The sequence below is a fragment of the Vidua chalybeata genome, chromosome 3 (genome assembly GCF_026979565.1).
Source record: "Vidua chalybeata isolate OUT-0048 chromosome 3, bVidCha1 merged haplotype, whole genome shotgun sequence".
NCBI classification, from domain to species: Eukaryota; Metazoa; Chordata; class Aves; order Passeriformes; family Viduidae; genus Vidua; species Vidua chalybeata.
In genome coordinates, this window is record NC_071532.1 from 85,175,929 (window position 1) to 85,196,852 (window position 20,924).

General features: G+C 34.9%; 1 protein-coding gene across 1 annotated transcript in view; it reads right to left on the reverse strand.

The window, feature by feature from the left end:
• The window catches only part of ADGRB3 (adhesion G protein-coupled receptor B3), a 446,982-nt gene that overhangs the window by 219,777 nt on the left and 206,281 nt on the right, over positions 1-20,924 (reverse strand). Inside the window, exons 10-11 of the mRNA XM_053938382.1 lie at positions 9,121-9,315; positions 2,548-2,616 (exon numbers count right to left, since the gene is read on the reverse strand). Of these exons, the coding sequence (XP_053794357.1) occupies positions 2,548-2,616; positions 9,121-9,315 (264 nt within the window). The remainder of the gene's footprint in view (positions 1-2,547; positions 2,617-9,120; positions 9,316-20,924) is intronic.

The window sequence follows — 20,924 nt, forward strand, 5'->3', positions numbered from 1 at the left end:
AAATTGTATAGTAATAAACTGTTGAGCACTCAGTTGAGCAGGTACTCTGGGTTTTTATGTATCTGAAGTACTGGTTACTCAATAGGATGCCGGTAGATCTTGATAAAGAAAATGCCATGTTTTGAAACTTACACATTGTGGATTGAAATGGCTTCCTGTGTGCAGTGCTTTACATCAGCTCTTAAAAAAAGGCAAGTATTAAAGTGAGTGCTGCTTATCTGAATGCTATATAACCTATAATTAATGGTTATCAACTGTTGACATTTCAGCTAGAAAAACAGATGTGCTGAGGCATTGCAGCTGTATACTTGATTGAAAGTCAGCAATTTGCTGACAGTGAGTAAGATTTTCTTTCCAGCAAAGAATCTAGAAAACAGGCTAAGAGATCTATGCTAACAGTAGCTGTGGAGTTTAAGAAAACTATGCAAGCTGGCAAAAAGGCTGGTCAGACTGCACCTCAGTTTGCAATGTTTTATTACAGAAAATTAAGCTGAGTGGCTGAACCAGAAACAGGATTACCTTTATTCACCAGTGTCTGCTCACTCCTCCAAGCTGTTATGAAGAGCTACTTCCTACCAAAGTTTCTTTGAGCGTGCTTATGTAACTGTACAAGACTAGGGGCATTGGGGGGATCATATCTCAGTGGTCTAAGATTTAGTGAATACTCTAGCTTTGCAACCAGGAACCTATGGCCCCACTGCTCTGGTGTACAGATCATCTTGGTTCTTTTGGGTTTCTGCTGTACCTAGATCTCTGAGACAGTGATTTCCCAGGCAGAGGAAGGAGCTATGGAAAAGTAGAAACAACTTGTTCCCTCTCTATTTTTCAACACAGCTCCTTCTATGAGCAGCAGTGAAAAGAGGGAACTGGAGATTTACTGTTGCCTCTTTGTCTCCACATTCTCAGAATTTCCTCTTAAGCACTGTCATCCCCAAATCTCTGGGGTCAAACAGCTGACATTGCATGGGTAAGCAGGCAAGACGGAGGTAGAAGACAAGGTTGATAACATAAGAGTAGTATCATGTCTGTTTATTAGTGAGGCTAAAATAAGTGCTTAAAATTGGTTTCCTTATCTTGGTGTGTTTATGGAAACTGCCCACATGTATGTGGTTTTGCTGCTTCCATCCATCACTGCTAAAGAAAATGACACACTGTCTATTTTTGTATCTGGCTCTTCCAGAGGGGAACAGAAAAACAGGAAAAGAAAAAATACTGTTCCCAGCTGAATTGTACTGGGTCAGCTGCAGTGTCATGTGCCTACTTCAAGGTTTTGAATTAGTGATGAGAAGTCCTGATCTTCCCTTTCTTAATGATATCATAAACATGAACTTACAGAACTGAGGGTAAATAGTATCAAAGATCTTTAAGTACCTTGTGATTTATTAGGAATGACACGAAAAGTGAACAAAGCTCAAGTATCTATAGAATACAGTCACAATGACTGCACAAGAGTAGAGCAACGATCTATGTAAGCTGTTTTCTTGCTTCTGACAGTGGGAAAAAGCTGATGTTTAAGGAAGCATATAAGGGGGCAGGAATATAGTGATGCTTTCTTGGAAAGTCTTGCCCAGCCTTTTTTGCCAAAATTCTGCCTTGTGCAAAACCATGATTTTTCTTTCATAAATTTGTTTATTTACCTTTTTAACTTGTGTCCTTTCAGTTGCAAGAAGTTCTGCAAGGTAGCCTTCTACAGAAAAAATATCTACTGTATTCATTCTGAATCTGACACTATTTTGATGTCCTTTAGTTATTTTACAAGAAGCACAAGTGAGTAAATTAAGTATTCCTGCAGCACATTCTACAAACCACTCCTGATTTTAAAAGCTTCTATTGCAAGTAAGTGCACTTGACTCTTTTCCATACTGAAATATCTTGCTTTGTTTAATCCTTTTTCATAAATAAATGTTTCCCTGCCTTTGAGCATCCCCCCACAAACTTTCCTCTCTACATAACTATGTTCATCCCCATTGTCAGTGTTATTATTACGGTCATGTTCATGAACACAAATCTTAACATTGTGCAGTAACTTGGTATAAGAAGTTCCCATGTAGGAAATTCTTGTATCCAAGCCAAAAAAAAAAAAAAAAAAAAAAAGTTATTTGAATTTTAACTCTTTTATCATACATTCATGATTTTTGCTAGACTTTCCTATTCTATAAAAATTTCTAGACCAGAAACTTTTCAGTCCTGAGGATCATAACTGTTCTTCTAAATACAACCTTATATGAAAGGTCTACTGTTTGCACTTCTGTAAGTTGTTTAGGCGTGTTGTATGAAGTCTTTGGGTGAGGTCTGACGTATCGTGTTTAACAAAAGCAGCATTGCACCTAGCCCTCAGTAACATTTTTCAGCTTTTGTATGTACTTCATTACAATGTCCAAAGCAAAGACACAGTGAATAAAACTACGGAATGTTAATAAAAAATCTGTTTTTATCAAAAGAAGCAACTTATATTCGAAATATAATTTCAATATAAGGAATTAGCTGGTGGGTCCTGGAATTGCTCCTGATTTCTGAAACCATATATTAAATTTTGTCAAATCTTACCTGTTGCGCATCTTCCCATTTCTCTTTGTTTTCTTCATCTAAGAGATTACTTATGATTTGAAAGAAGTTCTGAAAAAACAATTAAATGAAAGACTAAGTAAAATGATGTCAAAGATATGAACTACCACATCCTTTATCTGACATTTAGAAAGCTTTCCTTTCCCTATTACAGATGCAGTTCTGCAGCCTATTTTCTATCAGTGGAAGAGATGATATAGCAAAATAATACATTAGACTGATAAGAGGACATATATTTTATGATAAATTTTTAATTCTTGTGTATATAATCAGCTTCTGTAGTACCACTTTATATGAAACAAGAACCATTTTAAATTTGCTAAACTTTTAAATGTGATGGTGCTCTATTCACAAATTGCTCTCATTCCAGAAACTAGACAACTATAGATTTTGTAAAAAACCAAAGTACATTTAAGAAAGCATCAGTCTCGAGTCTTTAGTTTCTATTCAAAATGAGAAAATGATCCTTTATAACCATATATAGGGCATTCAATGACATTTCATTGGTCAATACAGTTTCAAATCAGATGCTTCTTACTTTTATATGTCACACTTGCCTCTATCCTTTTAGGAATTTCAACTTAAAAGGAATAAGCAATTTCTGTTTCTTTGAACCTAAGCTGTTAACTTCTTTTACTGATTCTCCTATTCATTTAAGTATACGAGGAAAAATGCAGTTAGATACAAATCATACATTTAAAAATTCACTTTTCTCCAAATGTTTGTGGAGAAATCTCCTTTCTAATTTTGTCTGCTCTCTCTAGCAATTTGTATTCCCAACTTCTTCATCCTTAAAAGGTATGAAGGAATTTGTGCAGTCTGTTCTCATCTCTCTATCACATTTTGTGCAGAATGTCAATTTTGTCTACAGCCTGCCAATTATAATTTTCCTGTTCCTTCATAAAAGATACATGTAGTTTCCAGTAACCTTAGCTGAAGAGTGCTATTAAGTCCCTCACAATTTCTAAAAAACTTTAGCTGGAATACCAGCAATCAGATTACTGGTCATTACCTTACCTGCACTTACTTTTTAGCCATTTTGGGGTATAAACAGGACTTAAATAAGATTTAAGTAAGAAGCAACTTTAACTCACTATTAATGAAAGTACAAAGGATTCAACTGCACAATGACTGAAACTAGAAGGGAAAAACTTCCAACATCAGTCTATGGTGGGTATGCTTGAAAAGACATTTCAAAATAAAGAAATCACCAACATTTTAGGTGTCTCACAACTATATAAGTAAAACAATTTAGGATGCAAAATTGAAGAAAACTTGTGAAAACTATTTTTTATAATAACATTTTACCAGTCTAACCTGGTCCCAACACTAAGCACCTGACAAGCAAGAGGATCTATCTTTGCTTAACCATTAGGAAGTTAACTATGGTAACTATAAAATTCACATGGATAAAAATTTCTTTAACTTGACTAAATTTATTCTAGACATGACTGAAATTTTGCTGGACAAAGTAATCCTATTCATTAAGGAGGCTACACCTCTTTTCTCACTGAGGTCACTAGCAAAATATATCCACAAGGTTCAGTAACACAACAAACTTCATGAAAAGAAACAAAATGGCTCAGCAAGCTCCTGTGAAAATTATAAGTAACCATTTGGACAAGATGGGAATTAATGATAGGACATAAAAGAAAAATGTTTTCATTGTTTGATCCAATTTGCAGCAATACTAAAGAATTTCCAGTCAAGTTAAAAAGAGAAAGAATAGATATAGTTACATACTTATATACCTGGAATACATTTAACCCCTTTCAGACATTCTATAGCAAAATAAAGTGCAATACAAGGAGTTGCATTTGGTATTTGTTACAAAGGATTTGCCAGTTTAATCAGGTTGGCAAATCACAATTCTGTAAATGCAACTTCAGCTATGAAAAATGTACATCTTCACTGGTCCCCCAAGTAAAATAATCTGTATTGGTCGAAGCATGCCAGTTTTATGGCACTATTATCACACTTAGTGGAGGGCAGTATAATTTGGTGAAGATATCTACTAGACAGAGTCGGCCTTATGAAGATTTTGCCTGAAGGAAAACACTTTTCTAGACATGGTAGTTCTCAACTCTTCCAATGCAATATTGTAGAAATGCAATGGGTGGAAATTTTAACTTTAATTTATTAGGGCATCAGTAGCAGTCTAGCTCCAGCAGCATGGAACTCAGTGTGGGATAATTTATCATACCAGAGAGTTGTTTTGAAAGTAGTTTTGCGTTACACTGCAGACACTGATTCCCCTGCAGTCTAAGCCTTAATTGCAAATGTATCCATGTCTGTCTAATGAGATCTATCTGAGAGTTGCCTAGATTGCATGAAGAGCCCTCAGGAGTTTCAAATGTTTCTTGCAGATGATATATTACATGGGTTTGCTAATAATGTTATGTATTAGTTAATTTTCATATTTATTTCAGTTACAAAAAGCATTAAAATTACCAATAATTGACAGAAATATATGTGGAAAAGTTTATAAATAATGCTGGAATCAAACACAAACAAAAGATAAGCAATAACTTATCTAATATATATTTCTGCTCTTGCCAAAAAGGTATAAATTACGTGTATGAACTTAGTAATAAGAATATATATCTTCTTGAGCTCTTTTTTTCTTTATTTCTAACCTTGGTTGGTGCCATATTTATGGTAGCACTGGAGGGTGAGACATGTGCAGGTTTTTCAGTCCAAGCGATTTTTCAAAGTAATATCAGTGTTTTGTGAATTAAATGGAAATGAGCAAATGGATTTGCTGCTTCAATAACGAATAGATATGAAATGCATTTAAAAAAATGTGACAGGGGAAGAAGGGTTAAAAAGTCTTTGTCCTACTTTGACTACTCTCTTGTTTACCGCATTAATCATGAAAGAAACAACGCTGTCCTTTAGTAAAATGACTGACAGGTGTGGAGGCTAAATTTTAGAAGCATTATGGATGTGATCTGAGGGAATTACTCCAGTAAACACTGGACCTCCCTGTAGAATCAAGCTTCCTTCTTTCATAGCCAGGCTTGCATATTACTGAACTGGTCACTATAGAAAAAGTTGGGACAGCCAGAACCAAATTTTGAAGTCCTTTATTTTTGCCCAGGCTTTTTTGATGATCATGACAGTTACAGCTGGGAATGGACCAGTAAATTTTCCTAATTTAATTTCCTTCCTTTCAATTTTTTCTTCTGTAATACAATAGCTGCAGTTCTCTGTTACAGTCCAAATTCTTTGACCCTCTCTGCAGGCATAAAGCTGTCATAAATCCTTTTATACAGTTAGAGAAGAATTCCTCCCTAGGAGGAAGTAATGGATAACCTTAAGTCACCTCCACTTTTGGACTTCAGCATAGTGAATGTGTGTGTGGGAGGAGGAAGGTGGAGGAAAAAAGGCTTGGACAATCCTGTTAAACCCTGACTCACAGCAATGGTCCCTACGGCTAATATAAAAGGGATTATACTGCTCTAACTTCTTTGGGGAGAAACCTTTTTTCCTGTTGGTTGCTGCATCAGGGATGGTACAACTCGCTTTGCCATTCTGTCTGAAATGTAGTTGCTTTCCTGCCATCCTGTCCTTAGAAGGAAGTTCAAGCACTTTTAGACCAGTTCTGGATAATATTCCAAAATGTTGCTTTCATTTTGCTTATTTAAAATTTCTATTTTCTTCCTGGTAGAATCATTCTCTCATAAGTACAGTGTCCATCTCATGGCCTCAGTGTACCTGCAAAGGGTATTTTAAATGAAAAACCTTGCTTGCAGAAGAATTGAATGACTCATCTTGCAATAATTTCTGCTACTGTAGTGATATTTTCAGTCGCTGATGCAGGACACCTTCTTGTTTATAAATGGTTATTTTTGTTCCCGACATTGTATGGCATGTGCAAGTATACATTGGTATCGTTGCAAAAAACAGTTAAAAGATGCAAAAGTAAAAGGAGTCATGTAATAAATGACTTGGCACTAAATATGCATACCTTAAAAACTTTATTTTGCTCTTGATATTGTCTGCCTAAAGAAGTGGCATTTTCAATGCAGCCCATCAGGCAGCAGCACCTTCATTTTGGATAATTAGATGGAAAATTTCAAATTGATTTCACTTTTCGGTTCATTCATTTTGTTATGGAGTCTCTGAATCACAACTCTTGCACTATTCATGAATATTAATATTGAATATAAACCAGATATTGTAGGTATTTGAAGGACTATCTAGATGGATGGAGTGCATAAGAAACAAATATATTCACACATATATACTTTTTCTTTCTAAGTCATAATTCAAGTGTTGTTTTGTAAATAAAAAATAATGTTGTCCATAATTCATCATAACGTACTTTTCCAACATCACATTTATTAAAAATGATAAATTATTAAAATTATTAAAATTATTAAACAAAATAATAAATTATCTTTTAGGGACTTTAAACCTCACTCATGCTTTTCTGATAATGTCTTTAAAACTAAAATCCATCAACTAAGAAATTCTACTCTTTATCTAGTTAAAAAAATTTAATGGCGTTAGAACACCACACATAGATTCTACATAAAGAAGAATTTTCATGCAATTTTAATTTATACCTTTTTGTCACTCACTTTGACAATGAACTAGAAAGTATGAAATTATGTCCTAATGAAAATAAAAAATAAATACAATACTCCAGAGTATGGTAGAATATGACATATGTTTACATACGGAAAAATCCACGTTTCTCAGAAATTAGTAGTAAATTTTAAACTTTTGTTACTGAGCCAGGATTTCACTTTATATCATCAGAAGCCAGTAAAAGGAACCTTTCTTAATATATCCTCTGGGCCAAACACATGCTTTAGTCTGATTTCACTTACTTTGCTGAATACTGTCCATTGTTCTTTTTAATTTTACTTCAGCTTGATGTTTGGGGGTTTTTTTGTTGATTTTTTTTTTTTGCTTTTGTTTTTTTTGTGGGGGGGTTTAGGGTAGGGTTTTTGTTTGCAGTTTTTTGTTTGCTTTTGTTTTTTGGTACTTTTATTTATTCTGACTTGGATTTTGAGTGTCTTTTTTAACTGGGATTAAAGAACACTTTATATTTAGGCACGCAAATACTGAAATACAGTTATTTTTCTTTGGTTTGAGAAATCCTTCAGAATTTGACTTACTAATTTTTATATTTTTAATTTCTTCATTTCTAAATTATTTATTTAAATTCTTATAAAATATTTAATAACATTGTCAATTCTGCCAGAATGCTATTAGAATTTTGGAAAGAGCTCTAAATTGCAGAATGAAAAATTTTGGCACTATCATCAGTGGGAAAAGAATCAAATTCTCCCTAATGTATGTAACCTGCAAATGACCTGATCTGGTAGGCCCATGGACAAAATCACTTGTATCAAGCAGTTTCTCAAGACTGGTTCTAATAAAGACTTTGTAGTGCCTGTGAACCATGAAGAAGTCACATTGGGCTGCCAGACCATTGATTGCATGAAAATTTTCAGTGAATAACATCCTGCTTAATAGTAAAACTATTACTGACTAGATACTGACTCTCATTCAATAAAAAAAAAGAAGGATTGCTCAGCAAACATATTCTTTAAAAAAGCATTGTTTAAAAAAAAAAAATCAGCTGGCTACAGGCCAACACGAGAAATATCAGTTTTACTGTGGAAGTTAATTGTTCTTTGTGCAGAGAAAAACTAGAAAAGTGAAAATATAATCACAAGTCTTGAAAACTTAACTGTGAAAAAATGTCTTTTCCAAGGTATCTCCCTTCATCTGCACGCATCTATTCCAAAGTGTATTTATAATTTATGCTTACCTTTACACAAATACTTATACATGACCTGCATTAATAACTTCATTAGTAATTTATGAATGATCGTTAAGCTCTCCTGTTCATAAATATTATACACACTGCCTTCTAATTATTCTTTGTCAGTAATCTGCAATCTTTGAAAAGTGTCTAAAATTTTCATATATAAGATGAAACCAATATCTTTATCTAGAATTCCTGAGTAAGAGTTGTGCAGCCCATTATATAGAAATAATTGTATTTGTTTTATCTCTGACAGCATTTTATTTGTCCTCCTGCACAAGAAGAATTAACCTAACATGTAAAATAGAAACTTTACATAAAATGCACTATCCATCACTCCTGTGCACTTTTAATGAGCTTTATTTATCTGAAATGAAGAAGCAATGCCAGAATTACATAACATTGTGAATAGATTTTGAACTGAAATGAACTGGAAAAAAGAACACTAGCGAAATGCTTAGTGCCAAAACATACCATCACCTCCTATCAATCAGACCAAACCTTGAAAGACAAAGACACTGAAATGCTACAAAGAAAGTATTTTACATAGTTCACCCGCTGCACTGGTTTTGATATTTGTCTTATTAAATGTAGCTGAGCCTTCTTCGGATTCTACCCTTGGATCTTAGTTTTATGTGAAGAATGCTTATGTCTGTCATGTGGAACACATCCGTTTCCTCTGTGGGCAAACCAGTGGCCATGCAGTATACTGAAATATACAGAAATAAACTCCATCAACTGAACCATTACCTTTACAATGTTTCTCTTACCTGCACCCCATCAGACGCAGGGATATAACTTGCTCTTTTAAATGTGTCTGTAACATTTCTGAGAATTTCCACGGAAATTAGAAGGTCCCCAGCATAAAAATTTTTCCTCTGCGTTAAATCCAATAGCGTCTTGGTTACTTGGGACATGCCATCACCAGCCAACATCCTCTGACCCTTGGCAAGATGCTCTTTAATCTATACCAAAAGAAAACAAAACTATTATCAGAACCTACTTTACTCAGAAAAATGTATGATAAATTCCAAACAGAGTCAAAATATTAAATGTTAAAAATAGTAAAAAAAAAATTGTCCTGTTAAACGTAAGACAAAATAGTGGTCTACGATGATAGAAATATTATTTTTTATCAGAGCATTATTGATTTTTTACTGAAAGCTTCTGAATTTCTTGTGCTTCACACATTTGCTTCTTGAAACTCCATGGGTTGGACTGAAGCTTTAATTTGTTGACATGACACAGCAAGGAACTGCCCTTCCTCAGAAGAACATCTGTACAACCACAGCTGCCTCTCATTTAACAACTGAGACCTCTGAAAGGAATAAATGCTAAGGCAGTACTTGTTATAATCTGATTTACTATAGGAGAGTAGACCTTTCACCTCTGCCAGCCCAGCTTGGCTAGTCAGTGCAAGAGAGGTGGTTTAGTTGGAAGCTGGTTATGATGCTCTCTTCTGTAGCACTAGCACAAGGGTGTTAACTTGGAACAGTCCTGTTTGTTTTTTCCAAGAAATGCAAATTAAATTATGAATAGCTCCTGTGTATCTGCCAAAAGAGCATACTTTAGCAGTAGTTCTCCCAGCAGATGTGTTCAGGGCTAGTGATCCAAAACAAATATGCTAGAAGTACCCTCCTGACAAGAACCTGAACTTGTGGATCTGGTTAATTCTCAAAGCTGACTCAGCATCCCGGGAAGATGCATAGAGTATCACAAAGATAGGACAAGGCCAGACAAGGCTAAATGAAAGAGCACATGGGTTAAACAACCTATCTTGAAATACACATTATAATAATTTAACCATAAAAGCACAAGTTCTTCTGAACTGAAAATTAGAATCTATTCTATACCATGAGTACAGAGATACAAGCGTAATAGTATTATTAATATTTAGAAAAAAAACCAGTGAGAACTAAGACCATTAATTGGTTTGGTTGGTTGGTTGCATTTTTTAACAAATATTTCAGCAGAAACATCTCCCTTAGTCTTCTGAATACTGCAATACGTAATCAGGCAAGAAACTTGCTTCCAGAAATAATTTCATGCTGTTTCTATTCCTTTTAGAAGGAGATTTTGGACATAATTGTGTAGGAAAATAATACTGAAGAAAAAGATGTGAGAATGGAAGGAAATTAATTTCAGTAAATTCAGGAATCTGGTATTGTATACACAACATTATGACCTACTTTCTTGGGAACAAGTAAAGGCAAACATGAACTTGATTTGTACATTTTTTCTGACAAAATTTTCTTGTGAAATGCTGCCATTTGTCTCATCTGCTCACACATTGCATCTCAGTGGCAGGTGAAAAGAGCATCAGCCAGCACAGTAACACTAAAGAGAAGAATTTCTGTTGTAACTCATCCACCTGTTCCTTACACCAGAACATATTTCCAGATTTTGTGGATTAACAATACTGAGTGTACCTTTAGTCAAGCCTAAAAGACATAAAAGACATTGTTGACTGTCCGTAGTTGAACTCCCAAATCTTACATGTACCTCAGAATGTACTGTGGGAAAGGCATCACACAACTTGAAGGCAGGGTTTAAGAGAGAAAAAAATATGTTCTTTTAATACCAGCAATTGATCAGTCCTCATAAAAACTCTGCTGTCAAGTAAGGCTCTGTTTTTTTTGCAGATCTCTAACAGCACAAGCTGGAGCTGTAGTGTAGCCTTTAGTGCTTTCAGGAAGATACTCTGGCTGCTCTTTGGACACAATGATAAAAAAGGTCAGCAAGTGCCCACGATGTCACAGGACAAAGTGATTATAACTGCTTCAAAAGTAGCCAGTAGGTAGTCAAAGTATCTCATAATTTACTGGCTCTTAAAACATACAGCTCAGTTTGGAACTCTTTTTTTGTTAAATGACATACCCAGAAAGCTCAATTTCCCAGCCCAAGGATTCCTTCTCCCTCATACACACTACTCATACACAGCTTCAAGAGCACCTTTCTTTTAATCTTCAAGCTCCAATGTGGAAGTTCCTTTTCCCAGTCCTTCACTACCTCTCCAGGCCCACACTGCCTCGAGCTAGACTAGCAGCATATCCTTAGAAACAGCACAGCAAAACAGAAGGTTGCAAGGTGTTTAGCTAAAAAACGTGGTGAAAATTAGAATTAATTAAGAGAATTTTTTTTCTAAGACCAGTAAACAATGTGCAGGGAAAAATTAACAGCCTCCTTATTATCTGTTTACTATGTAATATATTTTCATGTTGTAAAACAGCTTACAATGCCTAAACACAACTTTAAAATCACAGGCCATTCATTCAATTCATGTAAAATGACACAATAACATTAAAGCCACTGAAGATGTTCAGATTAGTGTAAGTTGAAGGCAGTGAATTATTGCACAGCTATCACAATAATGTTTCTGCATGAAAATACAGAATATTCTCATCAGTAGTTAGTATAACCTCTTTCTCACCACACAGCTTATTTTCTCTGCTACGGTCACTGTGATATTATGCACTGCCCAAGAAAGCTATTTTGGTCACCACTCTAGGCCCTGTGTGAAGGTCATTTTTTAGTGGTCCTACAGGCAGGCTCATTAAAAATAAAGTTTATGAGCCGAGAGACAGTGAAATGAAGCAGCTGTTAAACTGACACCAGTTGTCAGCCCAGCCTCTATCAGCCTGCACTGTGTGGCTGCATACTTGAAACATTACTGAAATGTTTAACTGGACTTTGACTCAGGGTCCAGCTGCTTTTGTCCCCCAATTTATCAGAAAGTATGATGTAATAAAAATGCCTCTTTACAAAGTCAGATCTCCTAGGCCATCAGCACTGGAGTACAGTTTATTATTGCATAGTAATTACTGCAGACTAGATGTAGTTTAAAAGGACAGAAAACAATGAACTTTGAAGAAACCTATAAAAGACTGAAAAGAATTATTAATTTGAAGAGTAACTACACCATCAACTATTTTTCATTATTTTTTAGGATGATATTGGATTCATGGCCAGGTATTACTAATGATGTCATTAATACATTTTATGGTAGGGGGAACTATAAGAACCCAAATTAGTAAGCCGTACAAAGAAGTGAGGAAAGTTCATTTGAAATACAAATATATCTCGAAATTGCTCATAATCTGCTAAACACTTTGCTTTTCAACTTCAGAACCCAAGACTAATATTTTGTACAATATAGTGCTCTTTAGATGTAGAAATTGTAAGAATATTCACACCACACCTGTAATGTGATGTCATTGTAAGAAAGTTGTTCACATTTGACAAAATCTTCATTACAGGCTATTTTTTTTCTGATATTCAATAGACAGTCCTTTAACTGTTTTGGCCCAGAACTTTATTTTCCCTCAATATAATAAATTATTTACAATCTGTTTGCCTATTTTCAGGCTGTTTCAGTGTTTGAGAATATAATTTGATCCATCTTTTAAAAGAAACAGAGTAAGGTCTAAAGAAAGGACTATGTATCTTCAGGTATGCATTCAAATTTTTATAACCTAATGTCATGCAAGAGATGTTTTCTATATATTCAGTATTTTATGAAGGAAGTGTCTCAAGCAATACAAAGTAATTTTCCACTATTTCATCAGTGAAATTAGTTAGTAATCTCAATTTCAATCACGATAACACACTATTAAATAAACATTTTGTGCAAAGAAGAAGGCAATCATATATTCCTTTTGTGTACAGCAGTAAAGGGAAAAAGTAATTTGTATATATTGTGTCAAGGAAGATTAAGGATATAAATTAAGGAAAACTTTACAACTGCAAAGGAAATTATGTAGAGTTTACCTGAACACACTGTGCAGCCTTCCATACTGGAGGCCTTGATAACAGCCAAGAAAAATAAAAAGATGGAATAATACAAGTATAGCTGAGTCTGATGGGACACAAGTTTGGGCTGGATGATCTCATGAATTTCCTTTCAGTTCTGTAATTCTGCAACACATCCCTGCAAATGTTCTGAAACCCCAACTAAAGCCTCCTATAATTTATCCCAACCAGAAACGTCAAAGTTTAAGGAGTGCTCTGAAATTGAACTTCAGCCTTCCTGCACTTATACAATCATGGTGTGCAATCATCTGAACCAAGTTTTTGCAGAAACTGTGCATCAACCTGTGCCTCTGTGCACTCAGCTGAAACCACTACAACCTAATGCTTTAGGGAACTTATTTGAAATGTATATAGATGGGAAAAAAATTAGGATCACTTCATTATATCAAAACAGTCATTCCACTGTCATATACTTCCAAATATTTTTAAGCAAAATGTTCCCTAAAATAGGGATTTGGTTTTAGAGAAAAGAATGTGGATTATTTCCATAAAATCCTTTGCTGTATTAGACATTAATCTCAGGCAAACTGAATATCTGCACAGAAGAAATTGCATGTGTTCTTCCACATGTGATCAGGTTTATAGAAGAACCTTTGAAAAAAAAAAACTCTAGTATGTGTGAAGGTCCAAAATGTTTTTAGGAGAATGTGAACAGCTCAGAGGAATGCTTCACTCTTCCTGTACCTTTTTTTCTCTGCCCTCTTTTACAAGACTCCTACGATTTTATTCAAGAGATATTTTTCCTACTTTAGCCCATTACTTAATTCCTTTTTTCAATCAACATCATCATCATCATCTTCATCATCATCATTGTCAATTCTAATCCTGGAGCTATAGCCTCTAAATAGGTAACAGAGAGAAAGTAATTACACATTGTCAATATTTTGATTTGTTCAAGGATCCAACAAAACATTTTGATGGATATTTTTAATAAATAAGACTTCTCTTAGCAGAATAACAGATGAGTCTCAGGATTAGGAATGAATAATCATTGAACAGATCACATTTTTATTTCTTATTTTTATGTTTGTTGACCAAGGCTTGTATTATTATTTTATTAAATACTGCTCTTAAATGTTCAAATTATCTGTGATTAAATCCTGCATGCTGTGTGAGAGATCTTGTTGTTGTTACTGTTGTTTCTGTTTTTAACCAGAGGGCATGTCTTCAAGATTTGTGTTATCTATGTATAATGCAACCTGACAAGAGCAAGAGTTGAGAGGAAAAAGAGAATGACGACTCTGAGAGGGTTGTTTTTATTTTATGACAGACATAACATTGCTTGGGGTAAAGTCTCCTGGTTCTCCAGAGTGACTGAATGTCTGAGGCTACAGGTCACAAAAGGATGTACTACAAATGAGCTGTCTTTCATTTTTTATGCTACATGGTCATCCTTGTAAGTATATGTCCCTAAACCATAAAGCTCTGATAAATGCTCAAATTGAAATACTTATTTGATTTTAACCAATACTTATTTCATTTTGCTTACATACAGTCATTTCCATGACACTCACTTGTATTTGCAGGAATAATCAAGAAGTTTTTTTCAAGGAAATTAGCATTATTTGAGAGCCCTAATTTATGCATGGGTGTGCTGCATAAAGTAATAGGCAAGAGAAAAATCCTCTACCATAAACCATGGTAGAGGGATGCAACAGATGAAGTAATGGACAAAAGGCAAGGGAATAATTGTAAGATGCTGTGACCACTTCTTTGTCTCCTGCTGCCAAGACAAACTCTTGCAGTCATTTCGCAGCTAGTGCCACATTCATAGTGCCACATTCAATCGGAGTGAAGGTTCCAGCAGTTCTGGTAGACTTTAAGGGAAAATAAGATGAAATTTTTCTTTACCAAGCTCTTAAATGGCATTCTGTTGTTTTACCTCTGACCATACCTTAGTGAAGTTCATTTGTGGCTGCAGTGTTGGTTGGTTGGGAATATCAATGTGATCAGGGAACACTCAGCTGCTCACTACTGCAGAAGACACAGCAGCAGCCGCAAACACAGCAGCACATTTCATTTAACACACTTATTAATCTTTGGTAAATGTGTATGTTCCAGATATGGAAAAATTATTATGGACCCTGAAATATTAGTGGTGACTTTCCTTTTAATTTAACAAGTAGGATCGGTTGGCTATTAAAAAACAGATAATCAAAAGCAGAAAGGAAGAAAAGGAACTTCCCAGGTTGAATTAAGTTGTGATGTGCTTGTGCAGAAAAGCAGACCAATGTCTTCTACTGTATAGTGTAAGACTGAGGTGCATATATATGTTGGCAAAAATCACAGATTCATAGAATTATTTATTATTTAGAATTATTTAGGTTGGAAAGGATCTTTAATATCATTGAGTCCAACTGTTATCTCAGCACTGCCAAATCCACCACTAAACCATTTCCCCAAGTGCCAAATCTATATGACTTTTAAATATCTCCAGGATTTGGGGCTTGACAATTTTTCCAGGAAGAACCTTTCCTAATATTTAGTCTAAAGCTTCCCTGGTGCAACTTGAGGTCATTTCCTCTTATCCTGTCACTTGTTGCCTGGGAGAAGAGACCTTCTTTCAGGTAGTTGTAGAGTGCCCTCACCATCAAGTCAACAGTGATACCAAAGGTTTTTTTTCCTTAAGTTTTAATCTTCTCCTGTGTAGAATGGGAAAATGTTAGTGAGGCAGGAGAAAACTGTTGCCTGTCACAATCTCTTGATCAGTTGCTCTCTGATGAGAGAAAAGATTGTCATCATCCAGACTAGATAATGGAAGTGACAAAACAGAGCTGCATATTTTGGCCTTACAAGGGAATCAAGGAAAGGAAAGCAGATCATTTACTGACACCCCTGCCTATCAAAATCTGTGAAGGTGAAGAGGAATAGCTGGCATATATCAATATAAGTATAGACTGAGGAAGAACAAAAATGTTTTTGAGCCGCTGCATTCAAATCTATAAGACTAAGCCTGGCTGCTTTGCTTTGTGGCTTTATAAAAAGAAATGAAGCACTAAACTAGCAAAAAAAAAAAAGGAGCAGTAAATTTTTTAGGAGGAAGCCTTTCATTCCTCAGAGTACAGCAGTCATTTCAGTGAGGAGTATATGGACAGGCTGATACGCTGCCCTTGTAGTATAATTTGGAAAAACAAAATCATCTCTAATGAGCTGCAGCTGAGCAAATCATTATTCACCTCAAAGCTCTTTTTATCAAATTATATTTTAGCCAAGCACTTGCAAAATCGTGAATAACACTGCTGTGGAAAAAGTTGAAACAAAATTACAGTATGAGCAGAAGCAGCAGAAATGCATTTTTATGGCTATATTATTAGTTTGGTATCTAAAGATTCACCTGCATAAGTTCTCATGCTCCTTTGTAAGTGCTAATATTTTGACATCAATGTGATAATTCATATGTAGATTTTTCCTTCCTAACTCTCAAGAGTTAAGAGATATTTTAGTTTTTCAACTTTCTGATAAAAAGTAGACCATTTTGCATGAATGCATTTTATATTGAGTGTTATATCACTAGAAGTGGCACTGTGTTCTGAGACTCCCAACATAAGAAGGGCATAGACCTGTTGGAGTGAGTCCAGAGAAGGGCAATGGAGATGATCAGAGAGATGGAACACCAGTTCTGTGAGGAATGGCTAAGAGAGTTGGGATTATTCAGCTGGGGAGAAGGCTCTAGAAAGATATTATAGTAGCCTTCCAGTACCTTTTTACAAGAACATGTAGTGAACATGTAGTGACAGGACATGGGGGGATGGCTTCAAACTGAAAGAAGGTACAATTGGATTATATATTAGGGAGAAATTCTTTACTGTGAATGTGGTGAATGTGAAGAAGTTGCCTGGAGAAGTTGTGGATTCCCTGTCCCTGAAGGTGCTCAAGGCCAGGTTGGATGGGCCTGATCTTCTGAAATGTGCCCTGCCTGTGGCAGGGGGAACAGAACTAGATGTTTTGTTAAGATCCTTTTCAACCCAAATCATTCTATGATTCTATTAAAATACTGCCTTATTTTTATCACAGCAACTAAATACATAATTTCATCATCCGGGCTAGAAAACTGTGCTACACAGGTTTATAAAATGGTCTTATTAGTAGAGATTTTCTGATACTATTGAAGATGTCTTTCAGGAACAAAGTTTCTTGATAACAGGCTTTAGTCTTCATCATTATTTGTGAGTGTAGTTCAAATCTCTTCCAAACTAGAGCATCCAAAAGACATATAGAGTAAAAACTCACTTAAGGCAAAAGGCCTATTTCAGTGTATGGTAAGACAATTACACACTACCAATACTTTTTTAAGTCAATCCCTTAAAATTTTTTTTTTTTGGTAATTCAATAAATCCTATTGCTTAGTTTGAGTGCATAACAGAGTAGAAAATAAAAATAACCTGTGAATTCAAGTATTTCCTCAATTTTCACAATATCAATTTCTAATGCTCCATGGTAAGATTTTACGTATTAATGGTTTTCATTAAAAATGGTCAGGAAAGCTTCAATATTCTGTTCCTAGAAAGCTCGTAAAAGGTGAAATCTCATTGCTCTTCCACACCTAACTATTTTAATCTCATTTTAATTTTTCATTAGTCCCCATTCAAGTCTTTTATTTTCTGTTTTTTTTTAGATTTTGGACAGTTGGGGATGAGGTGAATGGTTTCTTGTTTCAGTTTGTTTAGTTTTGGGGTTTTTTTTGTGTGTTTTTTTTTGTTTGTTTGTTTGTTTTGGGTTTTTTTTTTGTGTTTTTTTTTTTTTTGTTTTTTTTTTTTGTTTTTTTTTTTTGATTTTTGTTTTTTGTTTATTTTGCTGTGTTTTTTTTCTAATTTAGATGGCTATTATCCATAGACTATATTAAGAATAGATGAAGAATTCTTTATCTATGCTTCTTGGAAGCATGATAATGTAGGGTATTCCTAATTCTGAGGTCTTGCTTCTTAGTCTTATTGCTTGTACTGTACCAGATTTGATAGGCTTCAAGTGCTTATGAAAGCAAAATGTACTTTTATGTGAGGCATTTTCAGTAATTTTTTTTTTCTTGGATACGATCTGAAGTAGGCCTGTGGGGTCCTAATCACTGATTCTATTCTTGGTCCTTCAGTCACTCATAAACACAGTACAAATAAATTTCTAAGTCTCGGGAAAGATTTTACCCTATTTATCCAAATAAAGTAAAAAAAAACCCTCAGATCACAACTCAGAAGACATTAGTCTAGACTAGCCAAGTATTGGGTAAAGTACACAATTCTATGTGAAATAATTAGGCACATAATTTTCTGCTTCCAGATCAAAAGAAGATAATGAGAAATGAGGAACATACTTCGTAATATTATACAGACTAAGTTTGGGTCATTAGATCATCATCTAATTTGCCTTTCTACATATAACAGTCCATTAAGCTAGCAACAGATACAATTTAAAGAGATTAAAATATGTTAATTAGACCGAAGTAGTTCAGTTTTCAGAAAATGAAACTATATGCCAAGGGTAGAAAGAGAGAACAAGCTTCAGCAAGGTCCATAACTTCTGCTATAGCAGTAACTGATTCAGTAAAATGGTCTGAAAACCCAAATTATGTCTATTCTACAGAAGGGGGAAATCCTCCAAATTCTGAGAATTTAATATGGAATTAAAGAAAGGAAGAAAATTCCTCACTATTAACAAAACTCTGGTGATCAGTATGTGATTAAGAATTTTCTAGAAGGAACTGAATAAAGGATATCTTCTGCCACTAGAGTTTATTAAACCTTATGACTTTACTTCATTTCCATCCACAATAAAAAATATACTTGGAAGAATTTCTTGTTATAATCCCCTCTTTCTCAAGAATACATTTAAACAATTGCACATAATTGGGCAAAACATTTTTCTCAGCTACAATGACTGGTAACAGACTCAAGACACCATGCTTGACTAAGAACATTTTCTTAATGCAAAGCTGCAGACACTGCAAATACATTAGGACAATGCAAGAAAACCAGAACAAAATCTGGTATATGATCTGTGATGTTTCTTTTTCTGCTCATCAAATTATTGCTTGGTCCTCTAGGTCCAGGAGGCAAAGTATGCCTATTTATCACTCTGAATTTTCCTCTTATAGTGCTTTAGGGAGAATAATCCTAACTACGTTCTTTAAATATTATTATTACAGCTAAGCAAATAATTTCCTAAAGGTTTATTTCATGGATTTGGGAATTTTTGTCCCTTAATATGTTCAGTGAATAAATTTTCTTATTAGTCAATCAGCTGTAAAAGTTGGTCAAACAGTATTTGTTGAATTCATTTAATGATTGATTTGTACCAAATGTAGGATAAATTGTTCATGACTAATTGGTTCTGTTATTCAAAGAGAACTAATTATCATCCCTAACTTTAAAAGGAACCTGTACCATAGTGCACAAGGTAAAAGAAACTAACAGAAATACAGGCTGTACATTTGTAGCACAGCTGACATTCATAATTCTCTTAAACTGCTTTTTCTCAAACTCCTATCATGTAGGACACAGTGCCCTTGAAAGACATAAACTGAGTGTTGATCTCCACGAGTCAAACCATACCTCTCTACTATTTCATCATGTTCAAGTGCATAGTCTCTTTAGAGGCTCTGTGTTTATTATATTTTTACTATGCCAGGGATTTTCTGTTGTCCCATGGAGATGTCGGAACATTAAGAAGGAAGAGTGGCTAGGCACTAATTCAGAAGACTTGAGATAAATTTCCTGCTTAAGTGGTCTCAGTTCTCCATCAACAAAAAATGCAGATGTAGTACAGACTCATCTCAAAAATATATTGAGGAGATATATTAATTTAAGACTCGGAATTATTCTGAAACTGTTGCAATAGAATATTAAGCATAATATTGATATGTGCATCAAAAAGTGGTCCACGAGTCCAGACAATGTAACTCAACCCCGTTTTCCTCTGAGGTGCCATAACCTACATCTGAAGCACCAGGGCATGCAGTAGAGGCAGTAATTCTGCCTGGCACATTCTGTAAGTGACTGGAAAAAGCCATGTTATTCATGGTGCTGGGGATTACGAGCAAAGTATATTATCTTTAGCATTATGGGTGTATTTTTAGCTTTAATGACTCTCCATCTTTACAAATAGACTTTCAAATGGATTTTAAGATTAAAATATGGTGCCATTCTAGCATGATTTCCAGAGCAACCGTGTTGGGTCTCAGTACAAGTCTTGAGTCAAGCTGAAGAACACACAGCAGTAGCTGGGTTTCAGCTTCTTTAATACTGCTTATTAAGGGTTGAAATTTGTGCCATGTCAATTCCAGGTGAGTAATAGAGAAAACTGTAAAAATACAGTGCATGAGGCAGAGAATCCACAGTAGTTACATACAGTAAGGAAACAGTCTTCAGGGGTCAATCACCTGTGGTAATGTGGTAAAATTGTACACTATATATAGCAAAGAATTGTGGTTTCCTCACAATAAACTCTCTATCTCTCCTCTGTCCCAGAAAATCATGTTTTTATTGCCTGCTGACAATGGCCTCTCAGCTATTCTATCGTCTAAAGGATGGTAGGCATCGTCTGGGAGAGTGCTCTGGTATGATCTGAAATGGTCAGGGAGCATGCTAACACATACACAGTTACACTGTGCAGATGACTACAAGGACTTTTAAGCTTAAGTTTATTTGCTAGTATAACTATAAGCTTCCAGTTCAGCACCTGTGTATCCAGGTTAGCAGGGTCTATGGCCAAGGAAATCTTCTCTGGCTTCCATCATACTGAATACTTTTCTTTAGATAATATTTTCTTAGGTACA